This window comes from Phyllostomus hastatus, unplaced genomic scaffold (assembly GCF_019186645.2).
Source record: "Phyllostomus hastatus isolate PE091 unplaced genomic scaffold, TTU_PhHast_1.1 phas_contig_137, whole genome shotgun sequence".
Taxonomy (NCBI): domain Eukaryota; kingdom Metazoa; phylum Chordata; class Mammalia; order Chiroptera; family Phyllostomidae; genus Phyllostomus; species Phyllostomus hastatus.
The window spans coordinates 17,502,206-17,527,764 of NW_025333583.1; the positions used below are offsets into that span (position 1 = coordinate 17,502,206).

The window sequence follows — 25,559 nt, forward strand, 5'->3', positions numbered from 1 at the left end:
CACTGCTAGGATTATATCCTAAGAACCCTGAAACACCAATCCAAAAGAACCTATGCACCGCAATCTTCTTGAGACATCTTGATACTACTCATCCTGAGGGTGGACCTTACACTACTCTTGTCCAGAACTGGTTTGTGTTGGGATCTCTATAGCAGTGCTGTTATTTCCATTTGAAGAAAATTTTCAGGCTCTGCTTATCTGTCCCTAGCCAAAACACAGCCATTCGACAACGGTAATCCTAAGAGGTCTCTGCTTCCCTTAATTACCCTTCGCAAGCTGTGTGCCACAAGGTGCGTGTCACTGCAGTGGAGCTTCCTTTTGTCTACAGAGACCCGGCTCGTCTGCAGCGATGGGGTAGAGACTTCTGGGTATTCTGGTTCTCAGCTGTGTCTGGATCGGTCCTTTGCTCTGAATTCTTACCTTAGCTATGACCATGGATGGGTTGCATTCTGCCTTTTTCGATGGAAAAAGTAACTTTCAAATTGGGGGCCAAGACAAAAATGGATTTCCCCACTGTACACACACGCAGTAGCTGATAGACATCCTAAGGAATGCTGTTAAGCCGGCCCCTGGACATAGAGGTTCACAGTTGTCGTGTACCATAATTTCACTCAAAACAAATATCACGTGTGCGGTACATGCTGTACTCAAAGCTAGATGTGGAAGAGATAATACTGATGTGACCTCATTTTCTCCAACATTCATCTTCCACAGAATTCTGCAAAATGCCAACCATTCAGCCTATAGTCACCAATTTTAAAACTAACATTTAGAATATTGACCATTACATAGAATATCCTGCCTATTTTGGTAAGCAAATGATGGACTCTCCATGTCCACAGAATGTTTAAGGCTCATTAGAACTCCATTTTTATCTACAAATGAGAACCCAAAATTGCATGGAACATTGAAGGCATATAAAAATCAATACAGTACTTCAGAATACATCTATTTTATATGCTACCTCATTGTTTGCTATATCAGATATGAAATCATTTATTCAGTCAACAAATTATTCTTCTCTCTACCATGTTTCAAGCAGCAGAGGGGAGTAACACAATCAACAAGTAAATTTAAAGCCAGTTAGATGGTGATAAATGCTATCGGTGGAAAAGAATAAAGTAGGTAAGAGGCAAAGGTAGGCAGGGAGTATTGTATAGAGAAATGACAGTACCAAATAGAGTAGACAGAGAAAAACTCTGAAAAGGTGACATTTGAGCAAAGATCAGGAGGCTAAGGAATAAGCCACGTGGATATCCAGAGGAAGAGAACTCTAGGCAAAAGGAACAGCTTGTGCAAAACCCCTGAAGCAGAAGCATACTTGTATGCTAAAGAATAGTAGCTAAGGCCAGTTTGGATCAAGTGAGTGACTCCCGGGAGTGTCCAAGGCAAGGGAGTTAGAGAAGCAATGAGGGGTCAGTTGTGTAGGACCCTTGTAGGCCCCTGTAAAGAAATGTTAATCCTTGTTACTCTTAAAGAGATAAAAAGTTGCTGAGGACTTTGAGCCAAGAAGTGATGTGATCTGCCTTCCATTTATCAAAGTTCACTCAGGCTATTGTGTTGAAACAGAGTAAAGGTCGGGGGTGGCCAATAGAGAAAACACAGCGTCCCGTTAAGATGCTGCTGCAGTCATCCAGGTAGGAGTTGGTGGGCTGGACTTTGGTTACAACAGTGGAGCTGATGAGAAGTGGTCAGATTCTGGGCAGATAACAACAGCCGAGTCAACAGGAGTTACTCACAGATCAGATATGGATGATGAATAAAACAGAGGAGACAAGGAAAAGTCCAGAATGTGGGGCCTGAATTAACCAGAAGATGCAAGCAATGGGATGAGGAACACTGGAGGTCGACAAGGTGGTGGTAGGAACACAGGACTCCTATTTGCAATCTATTAAGCTTGATATGCACATTACATATCCAACTGGAGATGCAGAACAGGCAGCTAGACACAAAACATATATACATATATCTTTTAATTAACATTTACTGAGTAAGTGAATTAACAAATAATGAACAAGTAAGTGATTGATTAAGTATATGAATGAATGAGTGAATAAATGAATGACTATTGAAGATACAAAAAAATTCTAGTAAAAGAAGAGGAGAATATAATTCAAATTCGGCAGACAACTTACTGTCTGAAATAGCTATAGCTTAAAAGAGAAAACAAAGATAATTGGGGAGGCAAAACTGTAAAGTCAGTATAAAATAACCCACTCACTGGGTTCTAAAATAACATTTTCAATTAAAACTGTCGCTTTGGAACCAAAGAGGTATATTATGCACTACAAATTCCCCCCAGAGAATTCAAGTCCAAAAGCATCATTTTCACATGTCTTGTGTATGTGTTAAAATTACAAAGGAATGCGCAGTAAATGAAGATGTCAGTTCTCCAACAAACCACGTAGGAAATATGCATGGAGATATACACACACACAGCACAATGCAATATTGTCTTTGATTTCCCTAAAGTCTATATCCATATTCTGGAAGTCATACCATCTTAACTGCTTTTAATATTTCAAACTTGTCACTGCTTTTAGGCATACATTATCGTATACCTCATTTTAGGAATCTTTAAAAGTATACACTTACTGATTTTAATTTACTAATCATCTATCATCTTAGAGGCCTGATTTCAAGACACGGAAACTAAGGCATATCTCACATGCAATTAAAGAGTGTGGATTTCTCAAAATCTCTAACCAATATAGCAATTAAAGTTTATAATGTGAAATCTATGAATGAAAATATTTGGGAGAATTCTACAAATCCCTTCATTCCTACAGTTGTTCCCTGGGCTCCTACTGCAACCAGCAAATGACAAGAAAGGAGACTTCTCTTCAATTATTTTTTTAAATCACAATGCTATTGCAACAGTGCCAAAAAGTAAGAATTTTAGTCATGACTAGAGAGGGCATGATGTTAGTAACACTTGATAAATAATCCAAAATAAAAACTGCCTATGGAATATAAAATTAGCCCCCAAAATATACAACTATAATACATTTAACATTGTTTTATCTTAGCCCCCATAAAGAAAAAGCCATTTAAATTAAGACCTCAGCAAATTCTCTCTGCCCTCCATTCCAGTTAACAGTAAATTAGCCAGTGCATCGCAAAATAAAATGTGCGGAATCTGCCAGCAAACTGTAGTATTTAAGTCAGGGCCACAAAAGACCAAGTCCGCTGGCTCCGTGCTCAGTCAGGTTTAGGTGGGAGATAGAGTACATGTTACAGGACAGAAAGATAATAGTTCCCATTTTCCTGACCTCTAGGTTTATAAGCTTTATTAACAGGCTTCCTCACCCTCAGCACTGCTCACATTTCAGGCTGCATTCACCCCGAGTGGCAGAGGCAGTCATGCGCACTGGGGGATGGTGGCAGCATCCCCGGCCTCTACCCACTAGATGCCAGGAGCATCCAGTCTCCAGCGTGACAACCAAAAATATCTCCAGACATTGTCGAATGTCCCCTGGGGAGGGCAAAACCACCCCTGCTTTAGAACCCTTGACCTACATGTTTGGGAGATACATAAATTCCTACAGATGCCTCTAGATGTGTTGCCTTTACAAAAAATTTAACCTTCATTTCACAGCTCACTTTCAGGTGTTGCCAAAGCCCTTGAAACAAAACAGCAGGAAGTCCCTGACACTCACAGAAAAGGGAGTTTGGTTCTTTCAAAAGTTAAATGTTTTTACCTGTTTAAAAAGCAAATTCTTAAAAATGTATACCCATAGAAATCTCCCCAAATTAGACTATCAGGTTAAATCCATTGACTCACATGTATTCTTCAAAAACTAATAAAGAAATGTTGCACCTATCTACACAATCCAGAAATTTGTGTTTTTTTAAGGGTGCTAATGTTGCCTTTTTTTTCACTCCCCATAGTGGCAGCTTCTTACCTTTTGAAATGTCATTTGGTGACTCAAAAGAGAATAACTGTAATTTAAACAGCAAGAAATGAGGGTGAGTAACTGCATGTGGCCTCAGTTTGGAAGTTAATAAGCTGTCCTTCCGTGATGAATGTAACATGATTTCTCTGTGGGTCTAAGCACCGAGTCTCTACATACTGTTTACATGCAGGTGGCTCCCCCACTTCCATCTCATTCCATCCAGCCTGCCCCTGTGACCACATCCAAGTCGCTTGTCACCGTATCCACGCAGATGAGCAACTGTCTGCCTGAAGAGCACAGTCCTGTCTTCTCCCAGCCTTCTTCTGAACCCCCCTCCCAGCCTTCCTCACGCTGGGAGACAGTAGCACCACTGCCCAGGAAAAAGCCTTATAGTCATTCTTGACTTCTGTGTTAATTTCCCATTACTACTGTTAACAAATTTCAATAATTTTGTGACTTAAAACAACATGAATAATTATCTGACATGTCTGGAGTTCAAAAGCCCAACATTGAAATCTAATGGCTAATATTAAGGTGTCAGGAAGGCCATTTCTCCTAGATGCTCCGGGGGAAATAAGTCGTCTTATCTTTTCCAGCTCCCAGAGGCTGCCTGCATTGTGTGGCCTGTGGGTCCTTCCTCGCACGACTGCGACCTCTGCTTCCATCGTATCTCCTTCTCTGACCCTGCCTCTTCCTTGGACTCTTGTGATTATGCAGGGCCCACCCAGATATTCCAGCATAGCCTCCCCATCTTGAGATACTTAACTTAATCACATCTCCCAAGTCTCTTCTGCCATGTGTAATATTGTGATTTATAAGAAATATTTCTATTTGTTCATTCAGATGACCAAAGTATATGTCTTATATATATTTGGTCTTTATCCAAGATTCCTGGCTTACAGCAACCAAAATCTTTGGAAGGTTCTGAGCAATAAGAGCATCTTTTGTCATATTTGGTTCCTTGGGTATCTTATTATTCATAAGAAGCCCCTTCCCACCACAGCTGGGTCTATGCTAACAAGATGACTTTCGGAAAGCACTTAGGGATGGAAGCTGGTTGCCAGAAGAACCAACAGTGAATAAGAGGTTGGAATGTTCAGTCCCACCCCCTGGCCTCTCTGGAGAAGAGAGAGGCCCAAGGTTCAATCAACTACCAATGGCCAGTGATTTTACCAACCATGCCGATGTGATGAAGCCTCCACAAAAATGCAAAAGGAGGAGGCTCAGAGAGCTTCCGGGTTGGTGAGCACGTGGAGAGGTGTGGAGAGAGATGCATCTGAGTAGGGCATCACAGCTCCGGGTCCTTTCCCCACTCCTTGACCTATTCATCTTTTCTATCTGGTTGTTCCTGCGTTATATATCATTATACAATAAACCTGTAAATTAGTACATAAATGTTCCTCTGAGTTCTGTGAACCATTTTGGCAAATGAGTCAAACATGAGGAGTGGGTCCAGGGACCCTCTTATTTACAGCCGGTCAGTCACATGTACAGGTAAAAAACTGGACCTGCAACCAGCTTCTGAAGGGTGGGGTGGGTGGTCTTGTAGGACTGACCCCTTAATCTGTGGGTTCTGACACTACCTCTAGGTAAATAGTGTCAGAATTGAGCTAAATTTTGGACACCCTGCTAGTGTCCCAAGAATTGCTTATTGGTGCGGGGAACCCCCTCAACACAATAATATTTGGTCATGAGAACCACCTTTTACCACATAAGGTAACATACTCATAGGTTTTGAGTATTAGGATGTGAACACCTGTGGGAGGGGCATTAGTCTGTCAACCATAACTCCAAACCTTTGCTAGCCTACCCACCCCCTCAAATCATCCACAATTTGGAGGCTCTACCTCTGAAATATATCCCAAATCAACAACTTCCCTGTAATTTCTCTGCCACCACCCCACTAAGGCCATGCAGACTCAGCTGGACACCTGGGAGTGCCTCCTAACCAGTCTCCTTGCTGCCACTCCTGCCCCTCTGCAGCCCGTGGTCTGCACAGCTGCCAGAACTCTGATCTTCATGAAATGTACATCAAGTCATGCTATTTCTTCCTTTAAAACCCATGAGTGACTTCCCATTAGAAGAACAAAATCCTAATAGGCCCTTCGTCCTCTGGCCCCTTCCTACCTTTAAAAAATAATGGAGAAGGACACTCGCAATGTCTTCCTCCACAGAATTTCTCTCCATCCCTCCTCACCAGCCCTCCAAGGTCTTGCACACTGAGCGGGAGCTCTTAGCTACTTGTCCAAGGGAGGCACTTATGTTTCAGCCGCCCTTCCCGAGTCTCCAGTTTTACTTCTCTCTCCCAAGGCAGAAGACAGCTACTTACCACATAATTTTAAGTCCATTTTGAGTGCAAAATTCTTACTGAAACTACCAGAAATGTTTAAATGTTCAAGAAAAAAATCAGGAGGTGGGGCAAAAAAGGAAAGAACACCACATAGTGTGATATGTACTTTGTAATTCTTTGCAGGCAGACAAGATAATATCTTAGGTTGATGGATCTAAAAATGAGGTAGAGATAAAATATTTAATGTTGAAAGAACTAAAAATAAAAATGTAACAGAGTTTTGGGAGTGATGAGAGAGAGAGCCTTTTACTTTTCATTTGATTCCTTTATGAACTCTGAATGCTTAGACCATGTAAATACAGTAAAGTAACTACTAATTCTATACAATTAGTAGTATAAAACAAATTACTCATCTGTTTTTTTCAACTATTGTAACATTGCTTCCCTCTGATTCTCAACACTGCTCTTTGGAATTCCCCCTCCAGAAACTGTCCAGCCAAGGATTTTTCGGGAGTAAAGGGCACTCTATTCCCACCAGCAGCTTCTCTGTGGAAAAGTGTTCCTTAGGCCCCTCTGTGTCTCTATTTTTCAAAAACTCTTTTTCCCTAAATCACCTCACACCAAACAGCTGTTTTGGAAACCGCTACTCTTCTCATTTGTAAATAACAAGATCTACACTTTATAATTTCTCTTCTTCCCACTTGACAGAATCTCAGGGAAGTAGCTACTCCACAGGTATAGCCATCACATGGAATAATGAACAACCCCTAATCCAACCACGTATATCTGCATTTCTTTGCCTCTGAGGAACACCCATCAACTCTTATTGGAGGATATTTCACAGGATTTTAAGGCCATAAGGAATTCTAGAGGACAAACTCACCCACATCAAAGTTGTCTGAGATAAAAATGCAAACCACCAGACCTCATACAGATGTACACACTCAAACTGTGTAGGTTTCGACAACCTCCCAAGGTGGTTCCAGTGCACACAAAAATGTGAGATTACCCAAATCAAACCCAATGTCTTTACTTTTAAAATGAGGAAACGTCAAATCTAGAGAGGTAAGTGATTTACCAAAAGTTGCCCACCATATTAATACACCAATATTAATACAGCCAATTAATTCTCCTGCTTGTATATATTTCCAGTATCCCTTTTAAAGAAACTTGTGTGGTAAAACATGCAAAAAGTATTAGAAGGGAATTGTGTCAACATAATAAAGACCATATATAAAAACCCACATCTAACATGCTCAATGAAAAAAAAACAGAAAGCTTTTTCTATAAGATCAGGAAGAAGACAAATATGCCCAATTTTGCTACTTCTAGTGGACACAGTGCTGGAAGTCCTAGACAAGAAAAGAAAAAGCATGCAAACTGGAAAGAAAGACATAAATTATTACTGTTTATAGATGACATAATCATATACACAGAAACCCAAAAGATTCCACCAAAAGAAAAAAACCTATTAGAATAAATGAAGTTATCAAAGTTGCAGGATACAAAATCAACACACAAAACTCAGTAACATTTTTATACACTAACAATGACAAATCCTAAAAAAGAAATAAGGAAAACAATTCCATTTACAAAAGCATCGAAATGGAATATACTTAGGAATAAACTCAGCCAGGGAGGTGAAACACTTGGACACTGAAAACTATAAAACACAGATGAAAGAAGTTAAATCAAACACAAATAAGTGGAAAGACATCCTGTGCTCATGGACTGGAAAATTTAGTATTGTTAAGACGTCAATACTACCCAAAGCAATCTACAGGTTCAGTGTAATCCCTATCAAAATCCCAATGACATTTTTTTTTGCCGAAATTTGTCTATCCTAATTTTTTTATTTTAATTTTCCAGAAATTTAAAAAATCCACTTAAGAGGACCCTGAATAGCAAGAACAATCTTAAAAAAGAACAAAGCTGAAGGTCTCACACTTCCTGATTTCAAAACTTACTACCAAGTTCCTATAATCAAAACAGATGTAAAAATAGACATACAGATCAATGGGCTAAGGGGCTCAGAAATAAACCTTCACATACAGAGTCAATGAATTTCGAGGAGAATGCCAAGACCATTCAGCAGAGAAAGGACCGTCTTCTTAACAAATGGTGATAGGAAAACTGGAAATCTACAAGCAAAAAATGAAGCCGAAGCTTTAACTTACACTGCATATAAAAGTTAACTGAAATAAATCAAGGACCTAAACATAAGCGCTAACACTAAAACTCTTGGGGAAAAGCTTAATGACATTAGATTTTTCGATGGCTTCTTGGATATAACACCAAAAACACAGGAACAAAAGAAAAATGGATAAGTTGGGCTTCATCAAAATTAAAAACTTTTGTGCAAAGTGCACTCTCAGCACAGTAAAAAAAAATCAAACAACTCAATTAAAAATGATCAAAGGATTGAACTGACATTTCTCCTAAGAAGATATATAATTGGCCAATAAGTAAATGAAAAAAAAAATGTTCCATAAGACTAATCATCAGAAAAAGGCAAGTCAAAACCACAATGAGATACCACTTCATATCCATTAGGATGGCTGTTATTAAAGAAAAGAAAGGAAAAGAAAAGAAAAGAAAAGAAAGTGAAACAAAAGAAAAAAGGGCAGAGAGAAAGGGAGGAAGAAAGGAAGAAAAAACAGAAAACGGTGTTGACTTGAACATAGAGAAACCGGAAACTCTGTGCACTGACTGCTGGTGGGAAGGTAAAAAATAATGCAACCCCCATGGAAAAGGTTTTGGTGCTTCCTCAAAAAATTAAAAATAGAATTACCACATGACCCAGCAATTCCATTTCTGGGTATACACCAAAAAGAACTGTAAGTAGAGCCTCAAACAGATACCTTTGTACATTCGTGTTCATAGCAGCATCACTGACAACAGCCAAAACGTGGGACAGCCCAAGTATCCGTCAGTGGATGCCTGGGTAAACAGTGCGATGCATACATACATGGAATATCATTCAGCCTTAAAAAGGAGAAAAATTTTGACACATCCTACAACATAGATTAACCTTGAAGACATTGTGCCTATGAAGATTAAACTATGAAGACAGTAAAATAAGTCAGTCACAAAAGGCCAATATTATGGAAGTCTACTGATATGAGGTACCTAGACCGTCAAATTCACACAGACAAAATGTCGAATGGTAGCTGCCAGGGCTGCAGAGAAGGGGGCTGGGGAATTAGCATTTAATGAGAACAGTTTCAGTTGGAGAAGATGAAAACATTCTGGAGATGGATGGTGGCGATGGTTACACAATAATGTGAAGGTACCTAATGCCACGGAAATGTATAGTAAAATGGTTAAAATGGTAAATTTTATGATACGTATATATATAAAAACACAGAAAAATTTAAACATGTGAAAATTGAACTGTTCATCTCTTCTCTTTAACATTATTCTGTTTGTCTTGTTCATCTAACCATTAGCAAATCTCAGCTTCCAAAACATACCTCCAAATACTCCTTTTGAGCAATTTTCATTTCCGAACCCCAGGTTACACCCAGCTTTCTGTGATCATCCTTGCCCCGTGAGGCCCAATGGGCGCAGCACAATCTGCTTCCTTCAGCTCTGACATAAGAGCCCCCTTTTAAAAATCCCGTGAAGACACCTGTCACCACTACGAAGCTTCTCTTCTTCGGCCTCAAGCAACATGCCCAGCTTCCAAGGAGTAAGAAAGCACTGCTCTTCATGGAAATAAAAACTGTGATACTCACAGTTTCACTTTCATCAGTGACCGTGTGGTGATTGAGAGGGGAAAAAGGTCACTGAGCATGGTATGGGTCGTGGAGCTGAGGAGTGACATGATCCAAACTAGTACAGAAGTAGATCACTCTGCCTGGTGTGTGTAAAAAGGACTGGAGCCAGAGCGACGGGGGCAGGACAAACATAGGGACAAGAATTAGGAAGATATTTAACTAATACCAGGGAGAAGTGATGGTGGATTACACCAGCTTGGACAGCAATGGAGACAGTGAGAAACAATCCGATTTCAGACAGCACTGAAGCAAAATCCACCAAGATTTGAAGGGGTGCTTAAAAGACAAAGGGTAAAGGTTCTCGGCCAGGGTGACTGGGAGGAAGATCTTCTACGTACTCAGATGGGGGAGAATGTGGGAGGGGCAGGTCGGGATAAGAGCTGTTAGAGAAAAGAGCTCTGTGTTGGACGTGATAGGTTTGGGTTGCCTGTTACCTATCCAAGAGGAGAGGCAAGAGAAATAGTTGGATATGAAGTCTGGGTACCAAGGGAGAGATTATGCTCTCTGTGAAGAAACAGAGATCCTCCAGTGTTACATCACAAACAAGTGTCCTTAAAAATAATAAGATCATAAACTGTAACACGTTAGGGTGTTAAAACAGGTCAGGCACAGCCAAGAACTCTAGGAAGCTGACATGGAAAAGCAATTTAAAATCTGGCAGGTAACCAGGATAGTTTATAAATTTTCTATTTGGGTAGTAATCCTAAAACGAGTCAGTAGGTCTTAAAAGGATTAATGTCCCAAATAAAAGAATAAAAGAAAAATATGGGTCTAGTTCATTAGAAGAAAGTAATAGTCATTTTCAAGAAAATGTTTTACTCACCACTGCAAAGCCAAAAGCAGCAGGACAGCAGCATCCCAGTGTCCCACTGGTTCCGAAGGGAACAAGCGATCGAGTTCACGCCGCCCAACAGTGATAAACGCCTCCACTACAGTCCTAACACTCTGCAGAAATGGAAGTTCACTGCATTTCGCAGGGCAGACCACAGTAATTAACACGGTAATGAACTAACTGTGTTCACTAATAGAGTTCACTAACTGTGTTCAGCCATAATTTACAAGAGGAAGGGAATCAGTGTACATATTAACTCTTCTTGGTTAGGGCGGTTAAAATGCAATGCCCCAAATTTTCCTTTCTGGTCATGGCACGTTCAGTAATATCCCAGTGTATAAATAAAAACAGAATTTTATTTCTGGTATTTTTACCCTCCCAGATCAGAAGTTCTACATACTATTCTACTTGTCATGGTTTCATAACTGTTACATTACATTCTACAGCCAAAAAACTATCAACTGCAGAAGGAAGTGTGTCTTGGGTTTTGTTTTTAGGGGGGGAATTGTCCTGGAAAAGGAAGAGTGGTGGGACATTTCTTAGGGAAATTATCATACGAATATGTGCTATTGATAGTGTTTGGTGACACACTGTGCCCACCTTAGCAGTCAGCTCCAGGAAGAAAGCAGTTCACCTTACAACTCCCCAAAACGCCCAGTCCGAGTCTGCCCTGGAGAGCCCCGGGTACTAGCACCAGCGAAGGTTTAGGGAAGACTCCAGCGCTTCCCTGCAGTGCAAACAGCAGGCTTACGGACGACTGCCTCCACTCCGCTGGGAGGGCTGCAGCCTCTAACACATCTCACCACATCCTCAAGCATTTACTCCACTCTCATCTGAGGTGAGGCGATCAATTCATCTGCAGCCATAAAACCAGGAAGACCCCTGAGAGTCCCCCCTCCCCACAAACATCCTCACAATTCCTTCTAAACCCACCTTTTTTATATACAAGTTTCCCTTTTATTCTCCCCCCACACCTTCCTTTTCAATAAAACGATCTTTTATTCATAAAAGAGCAATCCACAACTTGGATTCCCTAGGCTTTGAGTCAGTAATAAGTAGGTAATATCCCTGAGTACTTCCTATATGCCAAGTACCAGGCAAACCACTTTCCAAGGGAGAGGCCATGTCAGTCAGCCCCAGCCACTGGGCTGGGCACTATTATTCCGTCCACGCTATCAGTGAGGAAGCTGGAGCTTAGAAAGGCTCGGTAGCTTACCCACATCTAAATAGCTGGTCACACCCCCGATCCAACTGCTCCCACACTTCCCCCCACTATGTGGCAAAGGAGTTAGTAAGAGAAGTCAAAGAATGTCTGACATTCAAAAGAGCGTAGTATAAATCATATTTATCCCACAAGTGAATGCTTATACGGCATCATTAAAGTGCCAACTTCCCTCCTTTGCACTGAAATAATAGCATATCTGTATAGGAGCACTGGTTATTGCATGCTGACAACAAGTTTAAATTGGGTGTTAGTAAAAAACAGAGGGTAAATTAACCAGTTCCTTCTTATTAAATTCAGCTTGTTTTGAAGACCTATTTCTTCAGGCTGCAGAAGCCTATATTAGAAAATATTTTTCCAAAAACAAAAGGAAGGAAGGGAGGGAGGGAGGGGGAAAAAATCTTTTCTAGACTAGTGAAGGGTCTGACTGAGAATTTGGAAACCAAGTGTGAACTCCCTTCTTCAGTAAATAAGGACGATGGGGAATCTGATAGAGGAAATAGGAAGTTAAGGAAGATTAACAAGATAAGGTAAGTAGGTAAGTAAAGTATTGTAAAAATGTCAGCATTTTAAACTCGATTCTGTATCTGGAGTACTCCCTTAGGAACAACAACAACAAAAAAGACAAAACCAAAGGTACAGAGGAAGGCCAGGGTGGCATGTGCACTGGTGTAATAGTTCACAGGCCCTTATCATCGAGAGAAAAGGTGTCCACGAGGGAGCTCTCCTCCCTACCTGTGATGTGTTAAAAGAACAAGGAACTGGAAGTCTACAGACCAGAGGTCTGGTCATTCTGGTCATGCCAGTAATTCCCAGGACCCAGACCAATGGACCTGACCGCTTTGGACTTAGTTGCCTCATCTAGAAAACATAAATAATAATCATCTAATAATTAAATTTGTTTTATCGCTGTGAGGATGCTGTATGATTATAGATATGAAAATGCCTTGATAAAACAGTTTAGGGTCACTGCAAAAGCAATATATTATATTTGTAATTACCAGCATATTGCAGAGTGAGTTGCAAGTTGATGTAAGACATTCAACTTCGCTGAAAGTCAAGAACAAGGAGACAGGAGGGTGGGCACACTCCTAAGTGGTGATTCATTCACATCATTAATGGAGCCCATCTGCAATACAACTATTAACTTTGACAGTACATGGTATTAGCAGGCCTGTTTACAATTAAAAGACAGTACAAAGCATCCAATTAAGTGTCCCAGAGTACAACCAGATACAGAAAACTCTTGAATGTCAACACTAAAGAAAAGGAAGCACTGGAACAGTTACTGGAATTAAAAATCAGTTTCTTCGTGGCTCTGGAATATTTCCTATGATGTGTTTTTAGGCATGTTTAGGTTTGACTACTAAAATTAATCTCCAGGCCCCCTGAGGGCAGAAAAATGATCATCTTGTTCCCACTTCCTTCCTAGAATTAAAAATGTGCTGGGATGGTCCTGACCAATGTAGTTCAGTTTGTTGGGTGTAAAAGTCACAGGTTCAATTCCCGGTCAGGGAACATGCCTGGGTTGCAACCCAGGTCCCTGGTCGTAAGGGTGTGTAAAAGAGGCAACCAATCAATGTTTCTCTCTCACATTGATGTTGCCATCCCTCTTTTCCTCCCTCCCTTCCCATCTCTCTAAAAATAAATAAATAAAATATTTTTGGGGATGTGCCAGGATGACTCCCGCACGTGGACAGTGCCATGCAGGTAAAAAAAAAAAGGTGAAAGTCCCCAACTATATGATAGATCAAAGCTAAAGATCAATACAGTCACTGATTATGGGGGCCTGTTTATAATTCTGTTCACTGGTTTTTTTTAACTTAACTCTCTGTGATGGATGTCTAGCAACAGAGGAGATTATTTTAATTTCCATCCTTTTCATTTCTAAATAGAAAGCTTAGAGTGCACTTGGCATTAAGACAGACTTTGTTAATAAACAAATATATCTCATAATATAATTGGAAGTAGTTCTCTAATTAATTAGTTTGTAATTTTGCAGATGCAGAAAGTAGCCTCTGTCTACTCTTCAGCCAGAGAAGACCCCTGCATCACAAATTCTGGTTCGGAGCATCACGCCAGTTCACAGGTTTTGCTCCACCCCAGATGGCGGCCCAGGGACAGAGAAGGCATCTCTCACATGCCTCTATAAAAAGCAAACACTTCACTCTAATTTGCTAAGAATGAACGTGATTGCTTTAATATCTCATTATTCTGAGTAAAATATGATAACTGGATCTATTCTTTTCTGATAGAAGTCCTAGCATTAGATTTGATTAAAATTATTCTGAATTTATATAAATTCTAAATACAAAGACTCCTTTGAAAAACTGCAAAAATCACATGCTTGGTGGATTCTGAATGAGTGAATTATGTGAATGAATGAGTCTTTCATAAGGTTAAAGGGTACCCACGTCACTTGTGAATTGAATACTTTCTGTGAATAAAGCCTTATGATTATGTACAGTTTTGAGAGGAATAAAACCTTTTCATTCAGCAAACATATATTAGGAGCAATTAATTACTCAGGTCTTAAAGACGGAGATGACAGGATCTTCTGAAGCAGGGATTTACCAGTATTTGAACCTAAAACAAAAGCCTGAGCACATATTACTGACAGATTAGGTTGTTACCACTGATCACAAGGGACTTCATAACTAGTCCCAGAGCTTGGACAGAAAGGAATGGAATCACCCAGACAAAATTACCTCCTGCCATGGACTGACCTTTGGGTAAACAGGCCTGGAAAAATGCTGAAAGGAGAACAAAACAGCAAATGTGTTATACCGAGGGGAGTGGCCGCTCTTCCCCAGCGTTTCACAGTCTCTCCTTCACCCCACGAATAAAAGCCATCCAGCTGAAACTAGGCTTGTTGCAGGAGGATAGCAGCAGTCACGTGAGAAGTAAGTGTTCCGTGAAGATGAATCTGTCAGCAGCGGGACTGGTGGATTGACAGAGAGAGACAGGAAAGAGGCGATGACAAGAACACAATACAGAGAGAAAGAGGGATGGATTCAAGGGAGAAACGTCGAGACTTCATAAGTGACTATTTATAGACAGAAGATGAAGGAGAGAAGAGAGTCAGAGAAGAGACTCTGAAGGTTCGCTCTTCGATGGCCAGAGAAACAACGGTGCACTAATTACAAGGAGCAGGGCAGAAGGGACAGCTCTCTCCCTGCCTGACTGCCCTCAGAGGACTGCCACCACCCACCCTGGGCCACGCCGTCAGGCAAGTAAATGCTCTTGGGTCATTATTTTTTTTACCGGATGCTGAGAGGACAGTGGCCTAATCTGCTGACAAAACCTGAGAATAAGTGAACACAAACTGACACCAGTCATATAATTGGCAGGAAGGAATCGACCCATGAGCAGAAAGTAAACATTATGAAGGAATATACACTGAAGCAAGACATTTTCTCTAATCTTCACCTGAGGATATGCTTTATTGATATTAGAGAGAGAAAGAGAGAGAGAGGGAAACAGAAACATCAACCAGTTTCCTCCCAATCGAACCCTCAACCTAGGAGTGTGAGCTGACCAGGGATTGAACCCACAATCTTTTGGTGTAGAGGACAACACTCCAACCAACTGAGCCACCTGGCCAAGGCTGAAGGTAAACTTTGAATAGCACAGCTCAGCTTGGGACTGCTGGAAAGCATAATGGCAGTCAAATCAGTCCAGAGTGAGATGGCCAAAAACGGCCGGGACTCTAGGGAGAGAAGGATCAAGGACTAGGACCCACACTCAAATGCCTGCAGGGACCAGGCAAGTAACAAAAATGAAGAAGGGTGAGTGCTAGGCAACAAGGAGTGGAGGGGACTGAAGTAAACCACTTGTGCCCACTCCACCTACAGAGGAGGGACAACAGCCGGGTTACTTCTGCCCAAGATCATCTTCAAGAAAAATCATCCCACCCACCACTCTCGACCATATATGCTCTTTTATCTTCTTTCAGCACTTGTCAAAACCTCAAATCTTTGTGGTATTGTTCTTGTTCTGTTTATGGTCTGTCTCCTCCCACGAGAAGATAAATTCCCCGAGGAGCCACAGGACTGGCAATCCATCAACGCTCCGTCAGCAACGTGCTCACCTCCCAGCATCACAGGACCGGGACGTTGGGTAGGGGATAAACCCCAACCCCGTATCTCTTCACAGCCTTCACAGCCCTTCACATTCACGACGCACCACTCTCAACACACCCCATCTCTCTGTAGCATGAGCTTTTGCCAAGATAAGGCCTGGGTTCAAATCCTGACTCTGTCTGCCACTGATCAGCTTATGTCCTTTTAGAAGACACTAACTATGAATCTCAACTGCTACATCTATAAATATGTACATTATTGGGTTTCCGGAGGAATTAAGTGAGTTTTTTTAATTGACTACAAGTGTAACACTAATGCCCATTTCTTTTAAATTTCCCATACTTGAGTTTCTCGTTTTCACACTCACCGTACCAAACTACCTACTGCCTCCCTGCAGGCCAGAGCCTTTGCCTCTGGATCTGTGGGTCCCTCTCCCCAAAACTTCCCTCCGAATTGCTCATCAGAGCCAGCTCAATTGTTTCCTCCTCTAAGAGGTTTTCCTCCACTTCCCTGGGTGCCCACAGGCTTTTACTTACAACTAGCAACTGCACCACCATGAAGTGCATGCAGCCAGCTGCCTTATTGCTAACGCCCATCGGGTTATGAGCAAAACTAGGGGCTGAGTGTTACTTTTCATCAGGTTTACCAGAGTCCAGCACAGTGCCTGATTCAAAACAGGTATTCCATAAACGTCTAGTGAGCCAAACAGAACCTAACAATTAACATATAAATCTGATTTACTAGATACTATGGGAGCGGACACCTCTTGCTCTAACACTGAGAATTAACCCACAGCGATGACAAAAACTACGACCTGATCATCTCTTGATTAGCCATATTTATGGTTAGTGCCAGTGATAGGAAATTGTTAATAAAGGTGTTTTCACTAGGTGTGATACATGCAGTGCAGAAACTCAACCAAAATGATATCTCCTACTGATTGATCACAGTGCCAAAATGTGTTTAAGAGTAACTTGAAGCTCTTTTGGATGCCAATTGATTATAACATAAAATTTCACAGAAAGCGATGCACTCTAATGTATGAGTGTTTAGTCATCGATTCATTCAACAACTACTTAGTGATAGCCTATATATGGCAGACATTACAAGCAAAACCAATACAAGCTCGAATTCTGTATACTGCAATTTTAAAGTGAATGCTTAGGAGACCTAAAAAATTTGGTAAGGTGATTGAAGCCAATACAAACACCTGTCCTGTCACATAACCTAATAGTAGCCACCCTGCCAATCCTCAGAAAGGATGCTGTATCTCTTTCTGCTTTCCCACACTGAGAACAACAAGAACAACGGAGCAGCTGGCCTCGGGATGCTCAGGAAACGTGGAACTGGCTTTGACCTGAGGAGGGGCAGGAAGCAATAATAATCGTCATGATCTAAATTCACCCACACATCTCTCTTCTCCCTCTCTCCAATCTGGGGCTCTGGGGGTTTGGGGTGATGAGAAAAACAACTTTGTTGTCCAGAGTTGTTGCATAGACATTTTACAGCGTGATAACCCTGCTCACACCCACGGTCTGAACATTTAGATAAGGACTTGGGTTTAGGATTCCTGCCATAAATTCCCACTTTGCTTTTACATCTTTTAAAAGAGTCACGCAGAATTAAGCCTGAGAACAGTTAGTGACCTTGGTCCAACCACCTTATGAGTAACAGGTGCTTGGTCCCCTGCCCTCTGCCTTCTGATGGCTGGGGACTGGGGACGGAGGACTGCCCTTCCCCTACCCCCACTTTGGGGATCTGTAATACATCTTCCACTCTTCCACTACTTCCTTTGTGTGAGTGCACTAAAACTGAAGGTTTATAACCAAAAAGTCTCTTCCCCAAAGTGGGAGTGCAGATGCTGAGGGAACTACCTGCCTACCAATGGATGGCTTGTGCCCCCTCATTCAGTTGGGCACGGTCTGCATAATCTTAACTCAAAACGCCTGCTCCACCTCTGACAGGTGACACAAGGCTGAGCGTAAGCAGGCTGACTAAAGTCAAGGAGATGACTTCCACCTTCCCCAGACGCTGTGCTATGCACAGTGTGCCTCCTCTGTCTCTTCTCACCTGGAAAAGCAAAGAACCCTAAGGCAGTAGGATACAGAGAAAGTAATTTTTGACTAAAGGGAAGTTTCAGGAAAAGGTCTGAACGGGAACAGACTATAGTACCCCAAACCTTGCCTCTTTGGCATGATGATTATTTTTGGCCAATTATTCTTAAGAACCAGCAAACACAAGAGAAGCTTGGAAAAACCAAGTAGAAGTTACCCTTTTGTAAGAGGCATTTACATTTCTAAGAAATCTCCATTGGTAAGGGTATCTCAAAAGGGGAAAAGGACTAAAATTTCTAGAAACTTTTATCAAAGGAGAAGGCAGAAACGTAAGTCCGCATAACAGCCTCCATCTTGTTTACCACGCTCTCCCCGCACCCTCCCAGAACCGGCGCGCCACCGCCAGCATCTTGTGTCTTTAGCAGAAGATGTTATGGAAGGCGATGGCATGGACCGTTTTGAAGAGTCACTCAGTTTTCTTGGGCCTCTCTTATGTACACAGGAGGTCTACATGTCATTAAATTTATGTTGGTTTTTCTCCTATTTACCTGTTTTTTAACACAGAGTGTGTCTCAGCCAAGAACCTAGTAGGAGAGAGAAAAAGTTATTTTTTTCTCACCCACAGATTCATTAACTTTCTTAGGAACAGACCTCAAAAAATTATCTCAGATTGATTGAATGAATGAATGAATCTAAATAGTTTCTCCCTCTTTTTAAATGTATGGTCCACTTTATTCATATAATGCATTACTGGTTAATAAAATGCTTATGTTTAGTAATCATAAAATTCCATTTATGCTTGTAAAAGTATCTACAAATGAAGAAGATATGTCTTGGTAGCAAAGCAAAACTAAATTTTTCCGTTTCAGACTCTAATATTTCTACATGATGGCAAACTGATATTCTAGCTAGTAAAAAACTTATAATAAGTCATCAGAAAAAAATAACCTGAAACACCAATCCAAAAGAATCTATGCACCCCAATGTTCATAGCAGCACAATGTACAATAGCCAAATGCTGGAAGCAACCTAAGGGCCCATCAGTAAATGAATGGATCAAAACACTATGGTACATTTACACAATGGAATTCTACACAGCAGAGAGAAAGAAGAAGATCCTACCCTTTTTATCAGTATGAATGGAACTGGAGAGCATTATGCTAAATGAAATAAGCCAGGCAGTGAGGGACAAATACCATATGATCTGACCTTTAACTGGAACATAATCAACAAAAGAAAAGAGCAAACAAAAAATAACCAGAGACACTGAAATGAAGAACAATCTAACAATAGCCAGAGGGGCGAGGGTAGGGGACAGTGGAGAGAAGGGTTTCCAGAAACTACTATAAAGGACACATGGACAAAACCAAGGTCGAGGGTGGAAGCAAGGGAGGGAGGTGGGTTGGGTTAGGGGGAGAAACTGCAGACAACAGTAATTGAACAACAATAAAGTAATTTTTTTTAAAGAAAAGAAACTATGAAGAAACCCAAATTCGAATAAGCTAATAACTGTTTAGACTGAGGTGACCATATTCCTCATCTGCTCTGAACCATCTTGGTTTATGAGTATTGTCTCAGCACAAAACTATTAAGTGTGCCCTCTTTCACTCTTAAACGATGGCAGAGTTTGGGCAATACTTGTCCATCACCCTATATGGAGATAAAAAGATTCTGACAGACGTGAGCAGAGCAGGAACAACAGGCCAGGTACAGACTGTCTCAGGGTCAGGAAGTCCTAGATGACTATCAATGGGCAGAACCAGAGCAAACCACTATTACAGGCCAGAACTTTGGCTCCGCAGGTGACCACTCCTCCCCTAGCATATCAACAGTCCTGCCGTTTAGACCCCCTTAGAGGAGGAACCAGGGACTAAGGGACCAGAGAATAACCTCATACAATTACTATGCGAGTCCCTGCATGACCACTCCCTTAAGCCTAAACCCTCAGGACAATGAGGTACTAATCAAAATCAGATAATCTTAAGAACAAAACCTCGGGCCTAGAGACCACAGTGACAGATTTTTGGTCAAAAGAGATAACACCTAGGTTTCAACTGTGTTTCAGCTCCAGGCCCAGAAGAGCAGCAAAACCAGATGAACCAAGGCTGGCACCAGGACCAGCTGTGATAACTAAACACCCCATGGCGGGGGGGTGGGGGGGGTGCGCTGACCAATCAGTAGAGACCACAACCCTTAAAAAACAAACCTGAAAAGCTGATGCATATTCTAATGAATCCTACCCTAAAATCCCCACCTTTGGAAAACAGATAAAAAACCTTAAGACAATGGGCCCAGACGGTGCGTGATATCTCTCTCTCTCTTTCCCTCCCTCCTCCCCCTCTCTCGAGCACACCCATGCTTTCTTTCTCAGGCGCGTACCTTTGCTTTCTTTCTCCTAAGCTCCAAGGGCCCTACTTTTGCCTCTGTAACTTGTTTTCTGAGCCCACACGGCCCAGCTGGCTCACTTCCTCAACCTCTGTGACTTTCTAAGTCAACTTTCTCTTGCATTAGATTTCTTGGTACTGAGTGCTTTCTTAGCCAATTCAAGAACCGAGGTCTAACTCTAACATTAACAATTAACAATTCCACAAGAAAAACTTTAAGGTTTTCAACACTGCTATTATAGAGGTGCTTTGTACCACTTGCTCTTGAATGCACCAAATTTGAAAGAGTTAAAAACATTTTAACTTTCATGTCTGTAAAGTAGTAAGTCCTGATCAACACTGAATACCTTATGAAATAAATACAAAAATCTGCCTTGCAATCCATATCTGGGACTTTCCCTCTCCACATCTACCCACAACTTGGAGAATCCAGGAGAGCAGCACAGTGATTCAGCATTTCTCAGGCATTCATGAAAATGTGCTTGGGAGCAGTGAAATCAGGGAGAAAAGAAGATACCTACTACAGACATCAGAATCAGAAGTCATAAGGCAAAAATCAGGGCATTCTACACTGCCTCTCTTACTGAAGTATTTATAAAGCAGCTCAACTCACAAGTATCTCTCATCACCATTATTAGGCAAGTCATCCGAAGATACAAGCAGAAACCACTGGGAACTCTTTTTGTCAACTAGTTCAAGAGGTGCTTAACAACAGAAGTAAAAGTGAAATCCCAGAACACGAAGGGAAATTTCCGGGGACACACCATTTAGGAAGAACACCGTTTATACCTGCATGGTAGCACTTTTTAGAATCTTGGTTATGCCATGTTTGTGTCTCCTGGAAAACAGACATGCCTTGTTCCTCCCGGTACCCTTTATCTCTTGTCTGAATCTGGAGCACACTACTTTGCACATAGAAATGTGCAACAAATGTGTGTTGGATTTAATAAGAAAAGAAGAAAAGTGCCTTCAAATATAATTACTTCGTAAATATTTTTTTAAGATAAAAGAAGCCCCACCCCCCTAGGGAGTGAGAAGTGGAGAGGCAGAATCATTCCAACAGCAGGTATGAGTTCCATAGAGAGTACTCTGTTCCTCTGCGTGAGAGGGGAATGAGGTTTTAACAAACCTGTTATCATAGCAACTCAGCGATGTTGTAGTCACACCGTGTCCCAGCAACAAAGCAACCATACGTGGTTAAACCATACTACCGGTGTTAGTCCTAGCCTCCAATACCCGAGCTACAAAGGAGTTCCACTGAAATTCCTTTCCACTCTCAGCTCAGGAGGGCTTGAACATTCTTTAATACAGACTTTGAGGCAGTTTTTATTTCTTCCTCCAGTACCTTATGCAAAGGCACTGGAGTTTGAGAACTTGCCACTTAACCACAGACAGTCTCATTAGTTAAGAAAGTCATAAAATGGGCCTCAAAGCATCCATGAGAGGGGCTTGGACTCTTCTTCCTTAAAAACACCACTGACTCCTCCTACCAAGACAAAGGAGTAGACGTGATCCAGGAGTCAACCTGTTATGTTACACAGGAGCAGATGGGAAAAGGGCTGCAAAAACGGAGACCCACTCATCTCAGCCAAGGTGGGGAGCCACCACTTCATAACACTATGAAACCGAACCAACTTCCCCAATAATAATAATCAGTACAAAGGAAGCATGTTCTCAGAAGCCTGCCTCGTATAAAAAATAGTAAAAATTAATATTCAGGTCTTTTGAATGTTATAATAGCTGTTTCACAATTAGTTGTTTTAAAGTTCCCTAAAAGCCTTAACTTTCTAACTCCATATTTGTAAAATGGAAATATATAGTTACCACTTACCTTTATTTTAGAAAACTAAGAAAACAGTAACGTAAACCACAGGTACTTTTCTAAAGTTCCAGATGTTTAGACAGTTACTGTTCTTCTCAATTAAACAAAGATAGTCCCAAGTAAAATATTTGACATATTTTAGTGTTAATCTGTGTTAATCTGCTTGGGTCCAAAGTATTATTAACTCCACTAAAGAATAGTAAGCAAGCCCTGGCTGGCGTAGCTCAGTGGATTGAGCGTGGGCTGCGAACCAAAATGTCGCAGGTTCGATTCCCAGTCAGGGTACATGCCTGGGTTGCAGGCCATGACCCCCAGCAACTGCACATTGATGTTTCTCTTTCTCTCTCTCTCTTTCTCCCTCCCTTCCCTTTCTAAAAGATAAATAAATAAAATCTTAAAAAAAAAGAATAGTAAGCAAGAAAAAAAAGACCCCATAAACTTTTTGGATATTAAGCACCTTCACCCGCCACTGAATGCCTTTTCAAAATCAGCGCCTCTTTCTGAACCAGCCTAAAAGTAAAGTAGCCACTTACAATGAATGCAGACAGTCTGAAGCCTTATGCTGACCAAAATTGGTCTCCATATTATATAAATGGTTTGCAACTTGCAAATATTCACCGTAATCTTTTAAAATGTCAAATTGTTTACCTACTGAAAATGTAACAGAAAGTATTTTTTTTCCATTGATCAATTAAAGAAAGAAAGTTGTTTAAATTGAAACATTCAATTTCTAAGTGAAAAGTGATGGGGGAATCTGCAGCCGAACCGCCTCACTAACAATTCTCTGTGTCCAGACTGAAAGCAGTTTTCATCATGGCAGGGGGAATACTGCACCCTTACATAAAGCCTCATAGGTATCAGCCAGGACGGTAGACATAGTCACTTAACTATTGTTCAGTGTCCAATGGCCTGGAAGATACAGGGACCAGATTGCAGCTGTCAAACTTATAAAGCCAGTAAAGAAAATTCCAACTTCAGTTTAAAGTCAGAGAAGAGAAAGAGCAATCCTATTCCCAGGTTGATTCCCTCCAGTTTCTCCCGGATCATGATATTGATTTCCTAATAAAACGTTGCAGTCAAATTTGTGAAATCAGATTCTGGCAGAAAATCAAATCAAAAGTAACTCTGTGTGGCAGCTACTTTTGCATATCCCGCCCCCTGCCTACCTTGTTATGTTTTTGCTGGTGCCTTGCCTTTGTGTCAAGAACATGGTAAGAGCTTTCAGAGTCTTGGTTGATGTAATATACGAGTCTTGAAGGCAGTGTGATTTCTTTCTGCATCGCATTGCTGTAACTGGTATTACTGCTGCTATTCTGTTGCAATGTGTTGTCTTCTTCTGCCAGGACTCCCAATTTTTTTTCTGCAGTTTCATTCCAATGCGGAGCTGGTTGGGGAGAAAAGGGCAGGGGGCAGAAACATATACAAACACACACATATATATACACCCCATAAATACGTAAGTACCAAAATGCATCTTTTCCATGAATGGCAAAAACAAGTTTCTTATTTGTAAGCAGGTAAGAAGTGCACACACAGGGAAGCAAGTTACTGCAACAATGAAATGGCCTGGATAAGTTAACACCCAATAAGGCTTATACAATAATGTACTGTGAATTTTGACTTATGTTTTGTATGTACATTTCCAACCAGTCTCAAATCTATACTTCTAAGTATGGGTTGGGGCAGAATGGACTTGAAGGAAGAGTCATTAAATGAACATGCTCAGGGGTCGTGACCCTCATCTGAGTCCAAAGAGGCTAGTACCCCATTGGAGAGCTCAGAATGCTCCTACCATAACTTCAGTGCTGAGTTCAGATTAACTAATCCTTTTAACAAAATGGACAATTCCCTTTTCGTCTAACTTTGAGATGAGCAAAACTCCTTTGCCATAGAGGGATGCAGATGCTGGCAGCTTTCCAATCCCTTTCTGTGTTCCTGCCCAAGCCAGCTCTCTGTGTTCGTCGATTTCCAATGGTATTGAACATTATATTATATGAATTGTTCATTATAATGACAGGCATTTTGAGAAATTACAAACCAAAGGTTTATATCCCGGAAGTTTCTCTTCCCCACTTTAATTCCAACAGCAGGGAATAAACCCTGAAGGTAATTTGAGGAAACAACACATTACCACTATTATCATTACATCCTTCCGCATTCACATTCAGGCTCCACCACCCAAGAAGCAACTTGCTCCCTCGCTGCATTTCCCGTCCACCGGGTTCCCCTCAGCCAAGTTGCACAGAGGGACCCCGCATCCACTAAATACCTTCCAGTGGAACCGACAGTAATTAGAATGGTTTCTTAGTGAATGCAACAGAAATGGACTTCAAAAAAGTGAACTGGAATAAATGGGGGTTTGGGAATGAGCAAGGTGGAGAGGCAGGCAGGGAGGCGCGGAAAGGCCGAGCTCGGGACGTGTCCGGAGCGCACGGACCCGCGTGCCCTTCGTTTTCCTTTGCAGGGCCCAGCAGGCAAGGCAATGCAAAGAGCACCGGGGCCATACCCACCGCTGGGTGCAGCAGCCCCCCGGGCGCGGGGCCAGGACGAGGCGGAGAGAGGAGGCAGCAGGAGAAGGACGAGGAGCAGGCGGCAGGGAGGCGCGCGGGCCAGGGTGCGGGCAGGCGCCGGGCCGGCGGGGCCGCCGCGGGGGTCGCTGAAGGCTCGCGGATGGCTGCAACCCGCCACGGGCGGCCGCCGGGAGCTGCTGCCTGGCGGCTTCATGGCTCATAGCTCCCGAGCGCCGCTCGGTGTGGCCGGGGAGAGCGCTGGACTAGGCTGCGGGGAGGCTGCGGGCGGAGCCGGTCACGCCGGCTCGGCGCGCATGGTGCTGCCGCGGGCAGGGGGTCAGGACTCGGAACTAGGGACTGGGCGGTGCCCCCTCCCCTGCTTGCGTCTCAGGCCCTCCGGGGGCGGATGTTGAGAGTCCGGGGGTCCCAGTCGCTCCGCCAACTTGGAACCTCCCCAGATGCTCCTCCCTCCCTGCGGCGGGCGCGGCCGCTCCAACGACTGCGGGGGCTGCTGCTGGGACTAAGGATGCTGAGCCGGCGCGCGGGAGCGAGCGGCGCAGGGGCGCGCGGCGCGGGTATGCTCCCTGCCCTCGAGAGCGCGCCTGAGCGCGGCTTCGGGTCCTGAAGCTGATGCTGATGCTGATGGGGATGCTGATGCTGCTCCCTGGCATGGGACGCACTGCGCATG

General features: G+C 42.3%; 1 protein-coding gene across 1 annotated transcript in view; it reads right to left on the reverse strand.

Annotated features, from left to right (window-relative positions):
• The window catches only part of ADAM23 (ADAM metallopeptidase domain 23), a 147,213-nt gene extending 121,915 nt beyond the window's left edge, over positions 1–25,298 (reverse strand). Inside the window, exons 1-2 of the mRNA XM_045855941.1 lie at positions 24,872–25,298; positions 23,528–23,745 (exon numbers count right to left, since the gene is read on the reverse strand). Of these exons, the coding sequence (XP_045711897.1) occupies positions 23,528–23,745; positions 24,872–25,085 (432 nt within the window). The 5' untranslated portion in view covers positions 25,086–25,298. The remainder of the gene's footprint in view (positions 1–23,527; positions 23,746–24,871) is intronic.
• Positions 25,299–25,559: the final 261 nt, after the last annotated feature.